Genomic DNA, 23,437 nt, shown 5'->3' on the forward strand with positions numbered 1-23,437 from the left:
GTGGAAATGCATTCACTTTCTAGGATTGACCGACCTATTTCCACCTATTAGACAGGTGGAAATAGGCTTATGTCGTTTCCCAGTTCCTATGGATCACAGTTCTCCCTGTAGGCAATTCAGCATTCCTCATGAGCAATGTGAGAGAGGTTCCCAGACAGGTCACTACTTCCTCATTAGGAAATTCGGGTGTCTCATAAGCAAGGAGCGCAAACAAGCCATATATTGTACAAACGTACAAGCCGTTTTATTTAAAGGAACACAAACCACTTACATGGAATACGTTTTGCAGTGCGTGAATCAGAAAGCAAATTTTGCAGATGGCCAGTTAGAAGTACAATGGTCACTTCTTGTGGCTATAGCCTTCAGCACTGATCGGGTGAAAAAAAACCTGACAGATTGAATGTACTGAAGTTTATTGATGGATTGACTTCAGTACAACCAAACTGATCATAAACTAATCACAATTCGGCAGGTTCAACGGGAATTATCGATCCGTCTATGGCTGACTTAAAGTGATATTGAAGCTTTCATTTTTTTTAAAATTAACCACTTGTTGACCAGCTGCCGTAGTTTTACTGGCGGCAGGTCGGCTCTGTCCTGCGAAACGACATGTACGTCGCTTCGCGGGGGCGCTAGTGGGGGCATGCGCCAATTGGCCACAGGGGGAGCCAATCAGCGGGTTTGGCAGACGCGATTGCCGCTGGGCACCCGCGATTGCTCCATATGGAGAGACCGCTGTTCTGTCAGTTATGAACACATGGATCCTGTGTTCCTCTTATTTAGGTACACAGGTCTCTGTGTTTTTGCAGCAAGCCCCCCCTCACAGTTAGAAAGCAGCCCCTAGGGACACATGTAACCCTTTGAGCGCCCCTGGTGTTAACCCCTTTCTTGCCAGTGTCATTAGTACAGTAACAGTGAATATTTTTTAGCACTGATTACTGTAGTAATGTCACTGGTCTCCCCCCCCCCCCCCCCCCCCAAAAAAAATGTCACAAATGTCAGGTGTCCGATCTGTCCACCGCAATGTCGCAGTCCTGCTAAGTGCCGTTTCACACTATTGCGATGACAGACATCGCATGTGATTCAGAGCGCACTGCTCCTAAAATCATATGCGATGTCTGTGCGGTGCGAATTCGGCCATACAGTTTGTATGGCTGAATTCGCACCGCAATCGCAGTGAACTCGCACAGGACCGTTTTTTTTGGTCCGCAGCAGAATCGGATCGCATGGTGGATGATACTGCATAATTTGCGATCGGATCTGGAGGTGTCGTTAACTTTAAATTGACACCCCCAGCCATTCGCATATGGCAGTGTGAAGTGCCTGTGCTGCGAATGCGATGCGGGAACACACAGTAGATTCGCAGTGTTCCCGCATCGCAATATTGTGAACCAGGACTAAAAGTCGCTGATTGCCTCAATTACTAGTAAAACAAAAAAAAAGACATAAATCTTTCCCCTAGTTTGTAGATGCGATAACTTTTGCGCAAACCAATCAATATACACTTTTGTGGAATTTTTTTTTACCAAAAATATGTAGCAGAAAACAAACTAGCCTAAAATGATGAAAACATATGATTTGACATTTTATTCTTTTATTGGGAATGTTGTATAGCAGAAAGTAAAAAATATTGTTTTTTTTTTTTTTTCTGAATTGTCGCTGTTTTTTTATTGCAGAGGTGATCAAATCTCATCAAAAGAAATCTCTATTTGTGAGAAAAAAAGGACATATATTTTGTTTTGGTACAGCGTCGCAAGACCGCGCAATTGTCAGTTAAAGTAATGCAGTGTCGGATCGCAAAAAATGGCCTGGTCATTAGGGGGGGGGGTTAAACCTTCTGGTCCTGAAGTGATTAAAATAACAAATGTGTCATACTTGCCTGCTCTGTGCAATGGTTTTGCACAGAACAGCCTACAGCCTGATCCGCCTCTTCTTAAATCCCCCGCCGAGTGCTCTCATAGAGAGAAATTTTGTTTTTTACAGTCTTTTTTTTTTCCCAGGCAATTGCTTTAGCAATGTGAATTTCATAAATGCTTGATTCTTTTTTTACTTTATTGGAACAAGCAAAATATATGAAACAGAATCATAATTAAAAGGGTTTTGTCTGGCTGAAAACCTTTGTGGTGCCTGCAAGTACATGTGTTAATCCTCAGATTGGATCCTAGGTCCAGCCTGTACCATGCAATCTCCAGCATGAGAAGTACTTTACACCCCCTCAGTACACTAAGACACATCCCTGCTGATCAGCTGGTAAATGCCAGAACCTCTAATGGCTGCCAAAATTCTTGCATGTAACAGGTGAATAGAAGGGGGCACAGGTTAGTGCCAGGTAAAGGGTTGTTTCAAAGAACAAACATAATAATGTCCTGTCACCTAACCTATTTGCTAGCCATAATGAAAAGAAATCCCTTTGAGCCTTTTTTGAATTTGTATTCTCATTCTCCTGAAGGTTTGTGTTCCTTTTTTATTTTATTTTTTTTTTCAGTATGAAACCTCTTCACAAACCATTTATGAGGAGTTTCCTGCTTTGGAGAAGGAATCCTTAATGGACTATACATGTATGCAGAGACTTGGAGCAAAACTGGGGTGAGTAGGTAATAGTCATGATGATCATGATCCATTCTTCTCTCAGATCCAATAGACGTAAGCTTGCAATTCTGGTATTTGGCTTGTTATTGCTGCTGACACATTTTAAAGGTTTTTGAATCATTAAAAATGTCCTGTATAATACACTCTTTTTTTTATATAAGCAAAAAAAAAAAAAAAAAATAGAAATGCATACAAAACAGTCATTGGGTATTTCCTGGCTCAAAATTATACAGTAGAACAACAACTTAAAAAAAACACAATTAAAGTAACCATTAGAACAATACACCATGGTAATTGCTTGGCACACAACATAGTAGTAAGGCATTATTGAGTACAAAAAAACGTAACTCTTCAACTTGGCATATGGGAGAAGTCAGGCAAGGTAAAACGCAACTATCCCAGCAATTACTCCACCTATCACAAAAATAAGAGATCTTTATGCGGCCCAACCTCAAAAGCTGTTAAGAACACTCAGACATGGGTCCTAAGGGGTATGCAGACTTAACCTACATCTCAGTAGTGGAAGGAGAATAGCACCAGAGATTCCACACCTTGTGAAACTTTTGAGGACATCCGTGGGAAAGGTAGGTAACCTTATAAAGGTGAACTGCAGTATTAACCAGAGATTTCCAGAAATTTAAGGTGGGGGACCTATGCCGACTTCCATTTCAACGCTGTCTGTGTATCCCACTTTAACCTAGTTACTTTTACCCCTTAATGCCTAAGCCTTTTTCTGACATTTGTCGCTTACAAGGTAAAACCAGTATTTTTTGCTAGAAAATTACTTAGAACTCCCAACCATTTTAAATATTTTTTTTAGCAGAGACCCTAGAGCAGGGTTTCTCAACTCCGGTCCTCAAGGCACACTAACAGGCCAGGTTGGCAAGAAAACTGAAATACATCCCAGGTGATATCATTTGCTGCTCAGTGATTGCAGTATTCTATTCTGCATCTCCCCAAGGTAATACTTAAAATCTGGCCTGTTGGTGTGCCCTGAGGACCGGAGTTGAGAATAAAATGGCGATCTTTGCAATATTTTATGTCAAACGGTATTTGAGCAGCGGCCTTTTACATACAATTTTTTTTAAAGAAATACTTTTTCATGAATGAAAAAAAAAAAAAAAAAAAAACAGTTAAGTTAGCCCAATTTCTTTGTATAATGTGAAAGATATTACGCCGAGTAAATGCATACCTAACCTGTCATGCTTTAAAATTGTGCACACTTGTAGAATGGTGACAAACTACAGTACTTTAAAATTCTTCATAGGCGAAATTTAAAAAATGTTTTAACGGTTACCTGTTTAGAGTTACAGAGGAGATATTGTGCTAGAATTATTGCTCTCACTCTAATGATGGCGGCGATACCTCACGTGTGTAGTTTGAACATCATTTACATATGAGGGCACGACTTACGTATGCGTTCCCTTCTGCACTTTTTTTTTTTCTTATTTAATTTATACCTCTGAGCGATCAGACTGTTCCTGGAACATTAGACGGATCGTCTTCAGGGATGTCCAGTGCGCTTTCAATCGGACAATGCCACGGTCGTGGCTTATGTCAATCACCAGGGGGCCACAAGAAGTATCCTAGCGGCTCTGGCGGTAGCCGGCATGCTAAGGTGGGCAGAACGGTTCGTTGCAGCCCTCTCCGCCGTACATATTCCAGGGGTGGAAAACTGACAGGTGGATTACCTCAGTCAAAGGCGTTGGACCAAGGGGAGTGGTCCTTTTCATCCACAGGTGTTTCATTAGTTGTGTCCACCGGTGGGGCATCCCCGAGGTGGATCTGTTGGTGTCTCGGCTCAACATAAAGGTTCAGAGGTTTGTGGCTCGGTCACGGGATTCTCTGATCCTCTGACAGATGCGCTGGTGGCCCCGTGGGGTCAGTATCGTCTGATTAACGCCTTCCCTCCACTCAAGCTTCTGCCTAGACTTCTATGCAGGATTGAGGCAGAAGGGATTCAGGTCACCTTAGTGGCACTGGACTAGCCTCGCCAAGCTTGGTACACCGATCTGGTGTGGCTTGTCCCCGATGTTCCTTGGAAGCTTCCTCTCAGGGAGGAACTGCTGTCCCAAAAAACCATCTTCCATCCTCTTTTACAGTCGCTTGCTTGGCTGTTGAACTCCAGGTGCTGATTGATAGAGTTTTTGTCTGTGTTTCCAACGATGTTAAAAGCTAGGAAATCTACTTCTAGGAAGATCTACCATCATACATTGAGGACATACATTGTGTGGTGTGAGTCTCTTGTGTTTCTTTGTTGCTCTTTTTCGGTGGCTCGAATCTTGACCTTCTTTTAACCTTTGAGCAGAAACTGGCCTGGAGAACTATCAAGGGTCAGGTGTCGGCCTTAGCAGTCTTCTTTCAACAGCCCTTGGCCACATACTCCCTGGTACTAACTTTTCCACAGGGAGTTAGGCACTTGACCCCTCCAGTGCGGTTCTGTTGCCGCCTTCCGACCTCAACTTGGTGCTCTGTCTCCCAGAAGCCTCCTTTTGAGAATCTTCGGGCGATTCCCCTGCTTACGCTGTCCCAGAAGGTGGTCTTTTTGGTCACCTCTGCTCGCAGGGTGTTGGAACTGGCGGCGTTATCCTGTTTATCACCTTACTTGGTGGTTACTTGGTGGTTCACAGAGATAAGGTGGTTCTTCGCCTCTGTCCATTCGTTGTTCCTCCCAAAGGTTCTTTGATTTTCATTTGAATAAAGACATTGTGTTGCCTTCCCTGTATCCCAGGCTAAAACCTCCAAAGGAAATTTCTTTGCATGCCTTGGATGTGGTCCAGGCAATTGGTGTGTATCTGGCAGCTACGGAGTCTTTTAGGAAGTCAGACTCAATATTTGTGCTCGCGGATGGGTCTCGGAAAGGGTTGTCCGCTTTCTCTGCGACCATTTCTAGATGGATCAGACAGACGGTTCTGGTCTATTCCATCAAGGGTCAGGTTCCTCCTTTCCCTGTCAAGGTGCATTCTACTAGGGCGCCCAGTACCTCCTGGGTCTTCTGTCATCAGGCATCAGTGACGCAGGTTTGCAAGGCGTCCACCTGGTCATCGGCGCACACTTTCACAAAGTTCTATAAAGTGGATGTGTTGGCATCTGCGGATGCTTCCTTTTGGTCGCAAGGTTTTGCAGCCTGGTCCTCTTTGAGGGTGTATTGTTTTTTCAGGTGAGCTCCAGTTGTTTTCCTTAAGCTCCTGTTTACCTGGTTGGCTATAATTTTAGCCTTTTGGAGTTTCTTTTTCGCTGTTCTCACCCCTCATGTTTAACGCTGCTTTGGGACATTCCAATGGTCATGAAGATCAGCGTCCGTCAATAAACGAAAGAGAAAATGTTTTTTTTTTTTTTTTTACTTACCGTAAAATCCATTTCTCTGATGTTCATTGACGGACACAGCACCCATCCCTCTGTGGAGTTGTAATTCTTCTGACACTGCTTGTAACAAAACTGAGTACCTATAGCAGAGAGAGGGAGTATACCCCCTGGGACTGCCAATAGGCATAGTCAGACTTTTTTTCTGTCTAGTGTCCTACTCCTGTAGGTGCAGTATGACCCAATGGTTAAGAAGATCAGGAGCTTTGTCCGTCAATGAACATCAGAGAAATGGATTTTATGGTAAGACAAATTTTTTTTTTTTTTTAAAGTAAGTGGGCAACATAAAACTAGTGCGATATTTAACTCAATATCTAGTTAAAGGGATGTAGTAGCAATTTTCAATAGATTCTTAAAGTGCTCATAAGATATTTTGGTTCTAATTTTGCCCTTCGTGTGCTTTATGCTTGAAAATTGTTGCTCACAAATATACAGTAGGTGATGCCAAAAGGGGTATTCAGAAGGGTAAAATGGAATTGGCTACCTCTCGGGCTCCAACATTTATGGGAAGATTTTTAAATTTATCCCAATTCAATTTTAAACTGGGCAAGTAGGAAAAGGAAGATATAAGTCTTAAGAGGGTCCCGGATCTTTAAGGTAGAGCACCAGATTGTCATAACATGTAACAGGTTACCAAAGAGCACCTACCTGCACCTCTTCAATCCCCCGCTGTAACCGTGGATGGAGGATCCTCTCCTTGCATCTTCTGCCACAATTTAAAAGAGTGGGGCTCTGCCCACATGGCCAAGTCATTCATTCACAGAGCCTGTGAATGCCGTCTGCGTCAGAGGTCTAGCTCATCAAACATCTATGTACCACATGTGTCCCTAAATGGTAATGCTGGCCGAACATGGCATGGCCCTGATCTACCACTCTGAATCCATCGTCAACATGATGACATCAAGAGGGGAACTCGCAGAAGGTGTAGTCCATCCAATAGCATCTGCAGTAAGGGAAGCCAGGTTCCACATGTTTTCCCACTCCATGTATACCTCTGTCTCTCAGTTTGGACAGATACCTTGGCCCAAACACACAAGAACTGGCAACAGCCTGGTCCAACCCCAGGGGGGGGGGGGGGGGGGAGTCCTTACGGAGACCTTTTCCACAAAGATTACCTCAGTCTTCCATGTTGAATGATGTCCAGCATCACTTAACCTAGATAACAGAGGAAAGGCTGTAAGTGAAGAGCATCATAGCCCTGAGCACTGTGCCATAGTGGTGCTTATGTCCCCACTTCCCTGCCATTCTCTACGTTCTCCAGGACTGCTGGGACAAGGGCAAGAAACCCTGAACATCACATGACAGGCCAAAAGACTTCAAAAGTGAATAAAAAAATAAAAAATACTGCTGGCAGGAACCTTTTTAACTAGGTCCACTAGGGAAAGAAGGGGCTTAGCACTCAGTTAGCCTTTAAGTTTTGGTGCGCATACAGGGACCACTGTATTGAACTATTACCTTTAAGTTCAACTTATAATAGAATCAGTACTAAGATGTAGTCCACTTGTCTTTTTATGACTGGTGAAGGTTATACTTGCATCAGATGCGTAAAGAATTGTATAAAATTAGTAAGTATGTTGTACACAGAGAAATAATTCTGTGTGTGTAGAATACAGGAAGAATGTGGCTCCTGCATATGGGCACAGAGTTGTGAGGTGTAGGTAGGCTGCTGTTGCAGCAATCCAGTGATGTAAAGTATCTGTTGCCATCCTTTCTTGCTCCAGCTTTAATGGAATAATTTGGAGGTAGAAGTTTTTTTTTTTTTTTTTGTTTTTTTTTTTTCTTATTTGAATGGATAAAACGTTCACTAAACCCACATCATTAAAAAACTATCAGTAAATGGTGTATTACATGCTCTTCATACTCACTTAGTCACTATAAGATTAGTTTTCTGTATTCTGCAAAAAAAAAACTGGTTGATCCTGCTATTCTCTATCTCCCACTCGTGTCCAAGTTCCCAATTCAGCTAGGGATTTCGCAGAGCAGTGTTGGCAGCTCTGCACATGCTCAGTTTTTATTGCTTTTCCATGCTGAGCACTTCTTCTCTATCACGTCTGAGCAGCCCATGTGATATAGAATCACACATGTGGGCGTATACACTGTTGTAAATGTCAACTCCCTCCCTCCCTCCTCCATGCCTACTAACCAGCTAAACACAATGGGGGTAGGATATTGCATGTAGATTGATGGAGGCTTCATCTCCCTCTTATTTTAATATACAGGCTGTAGGGGCAGGACACATCCTGTGACTGGCAGAAATCCTCCTATACCATGTTTTTGCCCAAAAATTATTTAAAATTTTAATTTAAAATATATCTATTTGTTTGACCATAAACAGTTTATTGATGATAATTATTAAATTTTACTTTGTATTACAAAGGCAGTTTTTTTATTTTAAACATGCGACTAGAAGCACCTCCTGTCTGTTTCCCTGCAGGCAGGCTGGGAAAGAGCTGGGTCATGTGACAGCTGTACATCGATTAGGAATAAGATACTTTCTCTTACGTCCTCCGACAGTCGCCGCCTCTTCATATTCGTCACATATGGGGTATTAGACTTTGCTCCGAAGGAGTAGCTAGGCAACAGAATATGTTAACAATAAAGCTTTAACATATCCCACCCCCAAGGGGTGGTCCCCTCAGTCAATACCCTCCTACTTCCTGCAACCATATCTCAGTTTTAATGTCTAGCTTGTCAGGAGTGGCTGGCTCTCTCTGTGCTGGGACTTTTTGTCCCAGACTCTTTCTTCTTTTTAATATTTTATTTGAGTTTTTTCTCTACCTTTACTTAGCTGTTATTTTTGTCAGCATTAGTTAGTTCTTCGGACGAAGAGGATCATGCGGACTGGGTCTCGGGCTGATCCCCCCTGATCGCAGGTCGTGGGTCAGTGGCTTCCCAGTCTGCCATCGAGCGTTCAGCCAGGTAACGCTCCTGGCACGGTGAACGACCCATCCCTGTTCGGTGCAGGGATGATTGGTGAGGTGGCTACCTCACCGGACGCTGTGCGGTTTCTGAACCGCCATTGTGTGCGTCTTGAATTGCGACTCTCCCTGCCTCATGTGCAGCGGCTTGTTCGCCTGTGCGGGTTCCCCACGCCATGTGAGGTAAGTGTATCTATGTGGGGACCTGTCTGTCTGGGGGGGGGTCTCAGTCTGGGACTGTGTAACCTGCCTTTAAATCACACTGCTTGTCTCCCTATCTCTCGGCTGCATGCTGTGGGCTGCAAGGGGGGGGGGGGGGGGAGCTGTATGACACTGTGTGTGTCAGGCTGGGCAGTGTGAGGAGCTGTGTGCTGTGGGGCATGTTTTTTAATGGCATGTTGGGGCATATACAGCGATCGCTGCGGCGATCTAACATGTATCCATATAATGGGATGACATTGTGTGTGTTTTTATGCACTGTGGAGCGGCGATTTCGGCGCCAAACGACGCCATTTTACCGGCGCCCGCTCCGGCCGCATGGTTTACATGCACGGCGGCCATTTTCTTGTAGCCTCCATAGGCTTACATAGAGCGCCCTAGCAGCATCACTTCCTCTTTCCTGGAACACCGATCGAGGCAGCAGCAGCAGCGGGGTCTCCTCAGGTTTTATCCTTCTGTTCCTGTTGTCCATTGCCTGTATTCAGTCTGTATATTCCCTGTGGGGGTCTCATTGTGCCTGAGTGTGTGCGATGGGCTGCGCTTGCCGCGCTTGCTGAAAGGGGGCAGTTAACCCTTGGTTGTCTGGCATACAGGGGCAATGGATTCTCAGGAGGGCAAGTTTCCCACAGTATTGGTGGAAAGCCAGGGGACCGCTGTTTCCCCCCCAGGGGGGGATTTAGCCACTATTGTGGCTGGCCTTGCTGCCCAGGTGCAAATGCTGGTGGCTGCTCAATCTACTAAACGGCCCAGAGTTGCTCTGTCCTCCGATTCTGAGGGTGAAGGTGATGGGGCTGTTCTGGCAGGGACCCCCCTATCGGGGTCCCGCTCCTCTCTTGATCTAGTGGGGTCTGAGGTAGAGGCTGAGGTTGAGGGGGTTGATAATTCTCCCCCTGGCTCGCCTGAAGAGCTTGCAATCATGGATGAGTTGATTGCTTCCATTAAGCAGACGCTACGTTTGCAGGACGAAGTGTGTCCCCCGCTGCCTTGGCGGCTTATGGGACGCAGAGAAAACGCAGGACGCCGCAGGTTTTTCCCTGCAATGCTGATTTTCAGCGCGCTGTAAAGGATCAATGGCGCGATCTGCGCAAGCCTTTTGCGGTACCAAGTAAATTCAAGCTGCGTTATCCTTTCTCCCCTGCCACTGATGAACGGTGGTGTGTGCCTCCGCCAGTGGATCATGCAATTGCGGTTTTGAACAAAGCCACTGCGATTCCTGCAGAGGGATCCCCTGTTTTCCGTGATGCCACGGATAGGAGACTGGAGTCTCTTGCCCGTCATACTTATTCTGTTACGGGTTCTATGCTTAAGGCTCTGTTTGCTTCTCTCATGGCGGCCCAGGCGATCGCAAGTTGGACGCAGATGCTTAGGCGCGTCCTAGTGGCCGATTCGGCCTCGGCGGCGACCCTGGATATGGTGGATCAGATCCACCAGGGTGTCATGTATCTGTGTGATGCGGACCTGGACCTGATTCCGTTGGCTGCACGTGTGCACAGCGTGGCGGTGTTGTCTCGCCGCCTGGTTTGGTTGAAATGTTGGTCGGTGGACCAATCTTCACGTAAAACCTTAGCCAATCTGCCTTATGATGGGTCTCGCCTTTTTGGGGAGTCCCTGGATGTGTTGATTAAGGGGATCACCGGGGGTAAGAGCACTCTCTTGCCCCATTTCCCCAAGGCTAAGGGGGCTTCTGGGAAGAAGCATGCGAATTTTCGGCCCCCTCAGGGGTCCTTTCGTGCCTTTCGGCCGCACTACAAGGGCAAACCGTTCAAAGGCCAGGGCTCTCAGAAGAAACCCTGGTCTGGGAAACAGAAGTCCGGCCAATCCGGACCTGCGGCCCATAACAGTTCGGCCTGAAGGGGCGCCCTCACCCAGTTTTGGGGTGGGGGGACGCTTGCTCGGTTTTCTTCGGACCTGGTTGGCCCGTGTGCGGGACAGATGGGTTCTGGAAATCGTTCGATCTGGTTACAAGATCGAGTTTCTCTCTCGGCCGGAGAGCAGATTTTTTCCCTCAAATCTGCAACTGTCTCCAGAGCGCCTGCGGGATCTGCACCTGGCGGTGCGGGACCTGAGGGCTCAGGGAGTGGTGGTTCCGGTGCCTCATCGGGACAGATTTCGGGGGTTTTATTCCAATCTGTTCACCGTGCCCAGGAAGGAGGGCAAGGTTCGTCCGATCCTGGACTTGAAAGCTCTGAACCGCTCTGTGCGGGTTCGCAAGTTCCGCATGGAATCCCTGCGCTCGGTGGTGGCTGCCCTGGTTCCGGGGGAATTCATGGCCTCCATCGATTTGAAGGATGCGTATCTTCACATCCCCATATTCGAGGGTCATCAGAGATACCTTCGATTTGCCATTGCGGAGGATCACTACCAGTTCGTGGCGTTGCCCTTTGGGCTCGCCTCGGCTCCGCGGGTCTTCACCAAGGTGCTTGCACCGGTTCTGGCATTATTGAGGGCCCAGGGCATTTCTGTCCTGGGGTATCTGGACGACATTCTGGTTCGGTCTGCGACCAGACAGGGTCTGGAGAAGGACCTGTCTGTCACGATGCAAACTCTGCAGGAGTTTGGTTGGACGATAAATGTTCAAAAGTCAACACTGAGTCCGTCGGTTCGTCTTCCCTATCTGGGAATGATTCTGGACTCGGTGCAGGCGAAGGTCTTCCTGCCGGAAGACAAACTCAGGACTCTTCAGGAGGAAGTCAGGTCCCTCAGGGACGTTCCACACTCGTCTCTGCGGACGTGTATGAGATGTCTGGGATTGATGGTCTCGGCTTTCGAGGCGATTCCTTTCGCGCAGTTTCACACGCGGGGTCTCCAGGCGGAGATCCTGTCCAAGTGGGACGGGCGCCCTCAATCTCTGGATCTTCAGATCTCGTTGAGTCATCGCACCAGGGAAAACCTTCTGTGGTGGCTCCAGTCCCCGTTGGTGTCCGGGGGCAAGTCGTTTCGTCCGATCTCGTGGACGATAATCACCACGGATGCCAGCCTGTCGGGCTGGGGTGGTGTTCTGGGCGTTCTGTCCGCCCAGGGGACCTGGTCGGAGGGGGAGTCTTCCCTCCCGATCAACATTCTGGAATTGCGTGCGATAAGGCTCTGTCTTCATCGCTGGACGGACCGGCTGCAGGGCTGTCCGGTTCGGGTGCAGACGGACAATGCCACGGCGGTGGCCTACATCAACCACCAAGGGGGCACCAGGAGTGCCCGAGCGGCTCGAGAAGTGGCCGACATTCTGTCTTGGGCCGAGACTCATGTCCCGGCGATAACGGCGGTTCACATTCCGGGAGTGGAGAACTGGCAGGCGGACTATCTGAGTCGCCAGACCCTGGATCAGGGGGAATGGTCTCTCCATCCGGCTGTCTTCCAGATGTTGTGCGCGAAGTGGGGTCTTCCAGATGTGGACCTGTTCGCGTCTCGCCTCAACTACAAGGTGAAGAGGTTCGTGGCAAGGACGCGCGACCCTCGGGCAGACGCGTCGGACGCGTTAGTGGCCCCGTGGCATCAGTACAGGCTGATGTACGCGTTTCCACCGATTCAGTTGCTGTCCAGGTTCCTTCGCAGGTTACACTCGGAACGCAGCACGGTGATTCTTGTGGCACCGGACTGGCCTCGCCGGTCCTGGTACGCAGACCTCGTGAATCTGGCGGTCGACGCCCCCTGGCGTCTGCCTCTTCGAGACGATCTACTGTCTCAAGGACCGATTTACCATCCTGCTTTACAGTCGCTGGCTTTGACGGCCTGGCTGTTGAGACCGAGGTCCTGAAGGAGAAGGGTCTCTCTCCAGAGGTTGTTCATACCTTGATCAACGCGAGGAAGTCTTCCTAGGGAAAGGTTTATTACCGTACTTGGAAGGCCTATTTTGCCTGGTGTGAGTCCAGGGGGTTTTCACCCCGCACGTACTCGGTTTCCCGTGTGCTGTCTTTCCTTCAGACGGGTGTCGATCAGCGTTTGGCGCTGGCTACAATAAAGGGTCAGGTGTCTGCGCTGGCCGTTCTGTTTCAACGTCCCGTGGCTTCCAACTCCTTGGTTGGCACTTTTATTCAGGGTGTGCGGCATCTGGTTCCTCCTAGGAGGGATCCTTTGCCCCCTTGGGACTTGAATCTAGTCCTATCTGTGTTACAATGTGCTCCTTTTGAACGGATCAGGGAGATCTCGTTGTCTATGTTGTCCAAAAAGGTCGCCTTTTTGGTGGCGATCACTTCGGCTCGCAGAGTGTCGGAACTGGCGGCTTTGTCCTGCAAGTCTCCGTACCTGGTTGTTCATTTGGATAAGGTGGTCTTGCGACCTAATCCTTCTTTTCTGCCGAAACGAGTTTCGGAATTCCATCTTAACGAGGATATTGTTTTGCCTTCGTTGTGCACGAAGCCTAAACATCCAAAGGAAGTGAGATTGCACTCTCTGGATGTTGTTCGGGCGATAAGGGTTTACCTTGAATCGACTGAGTCTTTTCGTAAGACGGACTCCTTGTTTGTCCTTCCAGAGGGTCCTCGGAAGGGCATGGCGGCTTCGGCCTCCACCATCGCCAAATGGATCAGGCAGACCATTGAACAGGCCTATGCCTTGCAGGGGAAGGTTCCCCCTGTGCCTGTGAAGGCGCACTCTACTAGATCTCTGAGTACGTCTTGGGCCTGCCGTCATGGGGCTTCTGTAGCCCAGGTGTGTAAGGCGGCGACTTGGTCGACCGTGCACACTTTCACAAAATTCTACAAAGTAGATGTTCAGGCATCGGCGGATGCTTCCTTTGGCCGCAAGGTTCTTAGTGCGGCTGTTCCATAGGGTCCCTTGTTGGGGACTCCTGGCTGTTGGGATAGTTTTTTGTATCCCCTGGTTTTTTGTCTTTTCCTGGGTTGTTGCTCCTGTTGAGCACTTATTTTTGCTGTTGCCCAGCTGGTTTCCTTCCTTTGGTAAGGTTCCTTTCTTTGATGCGGAGACTGCGTTGCCTTTCGGCGCGGATGCGTTTCCCACCCCTCATGTTTGCACTGCTTTGGGACGTCCCCATATGTGACGAATATGAAGAGGCGGCGACTGTCGGAGGACGTAAGAGAAAACAGAATTTTTGTAAAATCTTACCTGTAAAATTCCTTTCTCTGAGTCCTCCGACAGTCGCCGCCCCCGCCCCTCTTTTGGGGTTTGAATGTATACTCTACTGCTATTCCACTAAAACTGAGATATGGTTGCAGGAAGTAGGAGGGTATTGACTGAGGGGACCACCCCTTGGGGGTGGGATATGTTAAAGCTTTATTGTTAACATATTCTGTTGCCTAGCTACTCCTTCGGAGCAAAGTCTAATACCCCATATGTGACGAATATGAAGAGGCGGCGACTGTCGGAGGACTCAGAGAAAGGAATTTTACAGGTAAGATTTTACAAAAATTCCGTTTTTTTAGTTTTTTTTTTTTTAATAAAATAATTTCAGTGCCATCATCCACATACAGAAATAGAAGGGACAATGTAAATGAAAGAGTGTGTGTTTATTATCACTTTAAACAAAAAAGGGGGCATTGTGACTCATTGGATTTATACCCCTACCTTGCTGTTTGTGTTTCAATAGCTTTGCTAAAGCTTGCTTTGCATTTTTTATTTATTCCATAGAGTACAGTGAGATCAGAGTAGGAGCTACGTTTACAAAAAAAATCTATTCACTTTTTTCTTTTGGCAGGTTTGTTTCTGGGCTAGTTCACTGTGCCAAACTTCAATCTTTTGAAAAGATGCTCTGGAGGGTTTGCAAAGGCTACACCATTCTCACTTACAAGGAGCTAGATGTGTTTCTGAATGACCCTGAAACTGTGAGTAGATCTTTCCCTGAGAAGGTTTTCTGCATTCTAACAACTAGCTAGGTGGTAATTCTAACACCTTGTAAAACAACCATTTCAGTTTAAAATAGAAATGAGAGGGAAAACATTTATGTATTCATATAAAAAACTATAAATACCTTTTTTTTTAAAAAATAGGTGATCACATAGCCTTTGTTTTCTACATAAGGAGCTCAGGGAGGTGAAACAGATCTTCCCAGTTAACCAATTCTTTACCAGAAGATTTTCCCTCTTAATAATCAGGCCATTTTTTATGATTCAGCACTGCGTTATTTTAACAGACAATTGCGCGGTCGTGCTAAGCTGTACCCAAATAAAATTGATGTCCTTTTTTTTCCCACAAATAGAGCTTTTTTTATTTATAGGGGCTGTAAACAAAAAAAGAGCAACAATTCTGTCGGCTGTATAGCATTCCCAATAAAAAAAAATTGAAAAACACATTTTTTCATCATTTTAGGCCAGTTTGTATTTTGCCACATATTTTTGGTGATAAAAAATCCCAATAAGTGTATATTGATTGGTTTGCGCAAAAGTTATCCCGTCTACAAGCTAGGGGAAAGATTTATGTAATTTTATTTTTTTTTACTAGTAATTGCGGCGATCAGCGATTTTTAACGGGACTGTGACATTGCGGTGGACAGATCGGACATCTAACTGACATTTTTGACACTTTTGGGGTGGCAAAGTGACATTACTACAGTAATCAGTGCTAAAAATATGCACTGCTACTGTACTGATGACACTGGCAGGGAAGGGGTTAACACCAGGGGCGATCAAAGGATTAAATGTGTCCCTAGGGGGTGCTTTCTAACTGTGTGGGGAATGGACTTATGGAATGAACGCAGGGAACGCTGAGCCCTGTTTTTATTGCTGACAGAACAGCGGTCTATCTGTTTACAACGGCAGACCGCTGTTCTGTCTCCATGGAAGGCAATTGCGGTTGCTGGTGGCAATCGTGACCGCTGCCCCTGCAGATCAACTTCCCCTCTGGCGAATGGGTGCCATGGGTATGTCGTTTCGTGGGAACCGGTCGACCTGCCCCCGTATATATCTGAAGTGGCTGGTCGTCAAGTGGTTGAAGGAGTTGTAAAGACAGAAGGTTTTTCCCTAATAGACTTTCAGCACAGCCACCTTAGAGAGACCTTGGCTCCTCCCTTCTTAGGAAACACTGCCCCATCCAAGGAGATTTAAGCCCCCTGTTAGCCGTTGCCCTTCAGCTCTGGTGTTTCCTCCGGTGGGAAGACTTCGCCAGTAACCTAAGGCTGGACAGCCAGGGGGCTGATGCTCTTAGGTCGGGTAGGGACCCGTTTTTTACCGTTTTTATGCTTTAAAAAAATCTCACTCCAGCTTCTCCTCAGTGGGGGCTCTATGCTGTGGGGGTCTGCTCTCAGGGACAAGAAGGGGAAGCCAGCACCAGCCATCTTAAGGTAGGAGAACCCTGTGTGGTGGTCCCTTACTTCCCCCACTAGCTCCATGGTGTAGTTGCCCCCCCCCCCTTGGTGGTCCGTGGGGGGTTGTTTTATGGTGGTGGTTCTGGGACCCTGGTGGTGGTTGGTTCTAGGTACACTACTGAGGGTGTATGCTGTGCTTATTAGTGCTGGGGGGACGGTATGGGTGCTGAGCTGTGTCTTTTTTTCCTTACGTGTTACAGCGTAAGGCCTCAGACAAGTCAAAATCGCCACATAGCTCCAAGAAAAAGATGCCCATCATCATGCAAAGCTACTGTAGGGGAATCCTGGACTAAGGTGCTGTGTAAAGAATGTGTAGAGAGCTTAGTTAAAGCGGAGTTCCGGCCTCACCTGAAAAAAAAAATGGATAGTCCCATTTTTTTTTTTTTGTTTACTGACCTTGTTATTGAAGAAAATATACTTAACTTTCTTCCACTTCCTCCCTCTGCGGCCTGCGCCATCTCTTCCTGCTTGCATTGACTCCTGGGAGCTGAACATCATCGCTCCCAGGAATCAATGCACCGGCCCCGCTCGTCCATTCCGGTGCAGGCGCATCATTCCCTGCTAAACAGCTTCTGGGCATGCCCAGAAGCTGTGCAGGGATGACGCGCCTGCAGCGGAACTGACGAGCGGGGCCGGTGCAGGGCATTCTGGGACCGAAGAGGACACGGAAGAGGACACAGAAGAGGACGCTCTGACTTCAGCTGCCCACACCTGAGATGGCAGCATTGGACAAGACATTTTCAAGGTAAGTATTTCTTCTAAAAGGTAAGTGCAACCTGGGACAGTTCAGAGGCTATCCATTATGAAATGCACTAGCCCTGACTGTCCCGGGGGTATTTTTATCTAAAAAACTTTTCCGAGGCCGGAACTCCGCTTTAAGGAACAATCGACAGAACAGTGTACTAATTTAGCTACATCTGTTAAGGAGCTTTACAGCACTTTTCAGACATTTAAAGATTTAATTACCAATCTACAATTTCTTCAGCCCCAGAACCCCCCCTCAGCCAGCACAGCAAGAGATTGCTCCACACCCACCGGTGGTACCGTCCACAAGTGGAGGAACCCCGGGGGTACTAATAAACAAGGTAAAGAATGTGACCGTACACCTTCAGGCTCCCAGGGGGAGTCAGAAGCAGTAGAGGTGGATGGTGAGTCCGCTAAAGCTTCCAGGTACAAAATTAACCCTTGAAGAGGTGGAGGATCTTTTGGGAGCTATCCACACCACCTTAGGGATCCAGGAAGAGAAGAAATCTTTATCTCTTCACGATCAAATGTACCAGGGCCTAGGTGAGCAAAAAATAAGGGTTTCTCTTACGTCCTCCGACAGTCGCCGCCTCTTCATATTCGTCACAATGGGGTAATTGACCTTTGCTCCGTAGGAGTAGCTAGGCAACAGAATAGGTCAATATTAAAGCTTTTAACATATCCCACCCCCAGGGGGTGGTCCCCTCAGTCAATACCCTCCTACTTCCTGTATCCATACCTCAGTTTCATTGTCTAGCTTGTCAGGAGTAGCTGGATGTCTCTATGCTGGGGCATTTTGTCTCAGCCTTTATCTTCTTTGATTTTATTTGAGTTTTTTTCTCTCTCTTTGCTTAGCTGTTACTTTTGTCAGCATTAGTTAGGTCTTCTGATGAAGAGGATCGCGCGGGCTGGGTCTCGGGCTGGCCCCCCTGGTCGCAGGTTGTGGGCCAGTGGCTTCTCAGCCTGCCATCGAGCGTTCAGTCAGGTATTTTTCCTGGCATATGTGAACGACCCATCCCTGTTCGCTGCAGGGATGCTATGGTGAGGTGGCTACCTCACTGGACGCCATGCGGTTTCGCACCGCAGTTCTGCTGCGTCCTGGCTGCGACTCTCCCTGTCCCATGTGCAGTGGCTTGATCGCTTGTGCGGGTTCCCCACGCCATTTAGGAGGTAAGTGTATCTGTGTGGGGACCTGTCTGTTTCGGGGGTGTCAGTCTGGGACTGTGTAACCCTGCCTCTGTTCACACTATTGGACTCCCTATCTGTCTTGGCTGCATTCTGTGGGCTGCAAGGAGGGGGGCTATGCTGCACTGTTTCTGTGTCAGACTGTGTGCTGCTTTTTTACTGTGTGACAGGCTGTATGCTGCGGGGCATGATTGGATCGTGTTTATGCATACATGAGGAGGCCGCTGCTGCGGTCCGCCATTGTTTTAATATACTGCACGTGTACTGGTGTTCCCACTGTATGTGGGGAGCGGCGTTTTCGGCGGCGATCGCTCCGGCCTCATGCTAACACTGCAGGCGGCCATTTTTTGTAGCCTTCCATAGGCTTTAATAGAGCGGCCTGTATTGCATCACTTCCTTTTCCCTGGGCGCACCGATCGAGGCAGCAGCAGTGGTCTCTCGGGGTTTTTATCCTCTCTATTCCTGTAATCCTTGCCTGAGTCTGTGCTTTTCCCTGTGGGGGTCGGCTTTGTGCTGGTGTGTGTGTGTGTGTGTGTGCGGTGGGCTGCGCTCGCCGCGCTTTTAAAGGGGCAGTTACCCTTTGTTCTTCTGCAAACTTTTGGGGGCATGGATTCTCAGGAAAGCAAATTTCCTCTCACTTTGGTGGGAGGCCAAGGGGCTGCTGTTTCCCCCCCAGGGGGTGATTTGGCTGCTGTTGTGGCTAACCTTGCTGCTCAGGTGCAAATGCTTGTGGCTGCTCAATCCACAGAACGGCCCAGAGTTTCAATTTCCTCTGATTCAGAGGGTGATGGTGATGGGGCTGCTATGGCTGGGGTCTCCTTATCGGGGTCCCGTTCCTCCCTGGATCTTGTGGGGTCTGAAGTGGAGGCTGAGGTTGAAGGGGTTGATAATTCCCCCCCTGGCTCGTCTGAAGAGCCTGCACTCATGGATGAATTGGTTGCTTCTATCAAACAAACACTGCGTTTGCAGGATGAGCCATGTCCTCCTGCTGTCCTGGCCTCTTATGGGACGCAGCGGAGACGCAAATCATCGCAGGTTTTTCCTTGCACTGAAGATTTTCAGCGCGCTGTTGGTGACCAATGGCGCAATATACGGAAGCCTTTTGCTGTGCCTAGTAGGTTCAAGCTGCGTTATCCTTTCACGCCCGCTACTGATGAACGTTGGTGTGTGCCACCTCCGGTGGATCACGCGGTGGCGGTTTTCAATAAGTCCACTGCGATTCCTGCTGAGGATACCCCGGTGTTTCGGGATGCCACGGACAGGAGGCTGGAGTCTCCTGCCCGTCATACTTATTCGGTTGCCGGTTCTATGCTGAAAGCTATTTTTGCTTCACTTATGGCAGCTCAGGCGGTCGCGAATTGGACGCAGGTACTTCGGCGCGTCCTGGTGGCTGACTCTGCCCCTCCGGCGACGCTGGCTATGGTGGATCAAATCCATCAGGGAGTCATGTATTTGTGTGATGCGGACTTGGATATAGTCCCGTTGGCTGCACGTGTGCACAGCGTGGCGGTGTTGTCACGCCGCCTGGTTTGGCTGAAGTGTTGGTCTGTGAATCAATCTTCGCGAAAAACCTTGGCTAATCTGCCCTATACCGGATCTCGCCTTTTTGGCGAATCCTTGGATACACTGTTAATGGGGATCACAGGTGGTAAGAGCACGCTCTTGCCCCAATCCCACAAGGCTAAGGTTGCTTCTGGTAAGAAGCATGCTTCTTTTCGACCCTCTCAGGGGTCCTTTCGTGCCTTTCGGTCGCATTATAAGGGCAAGCCCTTCAAAGGTCAAGGCTCTCAAAAGAAGCCGTGGACAGGTAAGCAGAAGTCCGGCCAGTCCGGATCCGCTGCCCATAACAATGCGGCCTGAAGGGGCGCCCTCACCCAGTTCTTTTAGAGACTGTGGTTTTCAGTCCCGAAAAGTCTGGCAGTGGAACCCCCCGTTTGAACCTATTTAATCTTGTGCGGTGAAGTTTTTAACCGTCAAGACAGTTCTTTTGGAGGCGATCACTACCTTTTTCAGAAGGGTTGGTGAACTAGAAGCTCTTTCTATTGGAGCTCTTTTTCTTCAGGTTTTTTCGGATCAAATTATGCTTAGAACAGATCCGGCTTTTTTACCAAAAGTGGTCTCGAAGTTTCACAGAGACCAGGAAATTGTTTTACCATCCTTCTGTTTGAATCCTGTGAAAGAACAGGAGAATTATTTTCATGAATTGGATGTTGGAAGGTGTGTCCTTCAGTACATTGGTCGTAAGAAGGAATTCAGGAAGTATGATTCCTTGTTTGTTTTATTCGCTGGCTCTAATAGAGGTTCTAAAGCCTCTAGACGTTACTTGGCCAGGTAGCTTAGGTTAGCCCTCAGCCAGGCCTATGCTTCAAGCGGGAAGGAGGCCCCAGTTGGTATCAGGGCACATTCCACTAGGGCTATAGCAACTTCCTAGGCGGAAAGAGCTGGTGCTACCCTGGAGCAGATCTGTCGGGCAGCAACCTGGTCCAGTTTTTCAACCTTTACTAAGCACTACAGGTTGGACCTGTTGTCTGCTAAAGATCAGGCTTTTGGGCGCAAAGTTCTTCAAGCGGTGGTCCCACTCGCTTATCCTCTCTAAGAGGGCTGTCCTGAAAGACGATTAGGGAAAAATAGAGTAAAGCCTCGTACACACGTACCGATTGTCGGCCGTAAATATTCGGCCGACGACCGATCGGCCGATTGTAGGCTTGTTAGTATGATGCTTCCGACAGCCGACAGCGCATTTTCAGCCGAACAGAATCTGTCGCGCAGGCATTAAAATTTTTGTTTGCCAACACCAGAACGGCCGATTGTTCGCCAGTCAGTACAGAATTCGGCCGACAATCAGCAGATTTGCAAGACTGGGCATGCTCAGAGAAGAAAAAAGACACGGAAAGTTAACCATCACATGACATCACGTCTGCAGTCGGCTGTTGTTGGCCGAAAAAATTCGTGTGCAGTCTTTTGCACTTTTCAGCGGACTGGACAGCCCTGGACAAAAGACGGCCGATCTGTCGGCCGACGATCGGTACGTGTGTACGAGGCATAACTCTTACCAGTAACGTCTTTTCCAGTAGTCTTTCAGGACAGCACCGTTACCCACCTGAAGAAGGTCTGGACATAAGACAGTCAGGAAAATAAGATTAGCATGATATGTCTTTGTGTCTCCCCAGCTGGCCGGAGGTACTCTTGGAGAACTGAAGGGCAACAACTAACGGGGCTTAAATCTGTTTGGATGGGGTGGTGTTTCCTAAGAAGGGAGGAGCCAAGGTCTCTCTAAGGTGGCTGTCCTTAAAGAAACTACTACTGGAAAAGACGTTACTTGTAAGAGTAACTCTATATTTTTTTTTTTAATGCATTCTTTGCATTAAGATAAAAAGCCTTCTGTGTGAAGCCGCCACCCAAGCACCCCCTAATACTTATCTAAGCCCCATCTCTGTCCAGCGATGTCCATGAGTCCCTTGGCCGTCTGGTTGGCTGAGACACAGCCGCTGCGTCATTGGCTCCCACAGCTGTCAATCAAAGTCAGCCAATCATGAGAGGGGGAGGGTGGGGCTGAACCACAGCTCCATATCTAAATGGACACACGGAGCTGCAGCTTGGCACAGGGGCCCCCATAGCAAGCTGCTTGCTGTGGAGGCACTTGACAGGAGGGAGGGGCTAGGAGCAGCGAAAAGGGGCCCGAGAAGAGCAGGATCCAGGCTGCCCTGTGCAAAACCACTGCGCAGAGGAGGTAAGTATAACCGTTTTATTTTATTTTTTTTTAAAAAACGAGACTTTACAATCACTTTAATGGCTGTGCAGGGAGGGGCATGTCAGCACAATTTAATGGCTGTGCAGGGAGGGGCATGTCAGCACAAGTGTAATCATTCGAGGAGAGTAAACTGACCATGCTGTGCTCTTCTACCCAGTGTGGTCAGTTTTTAATACGAAAACAAAGGGACTGGCAGGAACACCAGGTATTTTACACCAAAGGAAGCAATACAAAGAAAACAATACACTTTAATACAATACAAACTTCAATACAAGTGCATGCAACAGCAGGCACCTATATCAGGAATGTGAAATTTTGTTTTTACATATTCTTTACCTTTTAGGATTATTCTGTTTTCTGTCTGTGTACCTGTATATAAGGGCTAGCTCCATCTTCTTCTTTTTTTTTTTTTTTTTTTTCTATCCGCTTGCTGTAAATTATGGCATACTACAGTATATTCCTGTATGGACAATATTCTACAACTGTTAAACAGAGAGGGAGTGTAGTTGTAGTCTCTAGTCAACATTTCTGCTAGTGGGTAATCTACAAATATAATTTTATTTTACAATTCCGTTTAATAATATAAAAATTATTGAAGAGCACGAGTCATTCTTTATAGTAACGCAGCAATAATAACTCAAAATCTGTCCTCCTTAAAAATGTACTATTCTTTACTCACCATTTAAATAGTAAAGAGAGGCTGTGAAGGAAGGTAGGGGAGGATGACCATATACTTGGTTCTCCCAGTGATATGTTTTAGTGTATTTTAAGATTTACATTTAAAGCCCACTTGGTGCTATGTCCCACAGCAGTGTTGCTAGCATAGTGTGGGCTCACCTATCCTATGCAGACCATCAGTAAGTGATGCCAAATTCTTCAAATAACAAATACCTCAATTACCAAAGCTCTTTACAGAGGCAATTTCAAAAGAATTATCAAGCCTAACTTTTGAGGTGGAGTTTTTGCTATACATAGGAAGAGGCTTGATAACACCCTTTCAAAATTCATTAAAAAAAAAAATACTGGATGAAGAAAAAGCTTATATGCCTCCTTTTTAAAGCATATTTTTCCTAAGTGCTACAGTTGCTCCTTAATCACTTCTGGACCGGAAGGTTTGACCAGGCCATTTTTTGCAATTTAGCACTGTGTGACTTTAACTGGAAATTGCGCAGTTATGCAATGCTGTACCCAAACAAAATTTATGTCAATTTTTTCCCTCAAATAGAGCCTTCTTTTGGTGGTATTTTATCACCTCCTGCGTTTTTTTTTATTTTTTCCGATTTATAAAGGAAAAAAAAAATTAAAATTTTGATGAAAAAAATGACATTTTCTACTTTTTCTTATAAAAATAAAAAAACTTCCAGTCGATTAAATTTTTGTCATACATTTAGTTAGTGTCTACAAACTATGGCGTAT

The 23,437-nt window shown here is 47.2% G+C and overlaps 1 protein-coding gene across 1 annotated transcript in view; it reads left to right on the forward strand.

Annotated features, from left to right (window-relative positions):
- The window catches only part of ATP6V0A2 (ATPase H+ transporting V0 subunit a2), a 162,093-nt gene that overhangs the window by 35,809 nt on the left and 102,847 nt on the right, over positions 1-23,437 (forward strand). Inside the window, exons 5-6 of the mRNA XM_082256661.1 lie at positions 2,486-2,586; positions 14,737-14,863. Coding sequence (XP_082112787.1) covers positions 2,486-2,586; positions 14,737-14,863 — 228 coding nt within the window. The remainder of the gene's footprint in view (positions 1-2,485; positions 2,587-14,736; positions 14,864-23,437) is intronic.

Source organism: Pelophylax lessonae (assembly GCF_965119305.1).
Source record: "Pelophylax lessonae genome assembly, chromosome: 1".
Lineage (NCBI taxonomy): Eukaryota > Metazoa > Chordata > Amphibia > Anura > Ranidae > Pelophylax > Pelophylax lessonae.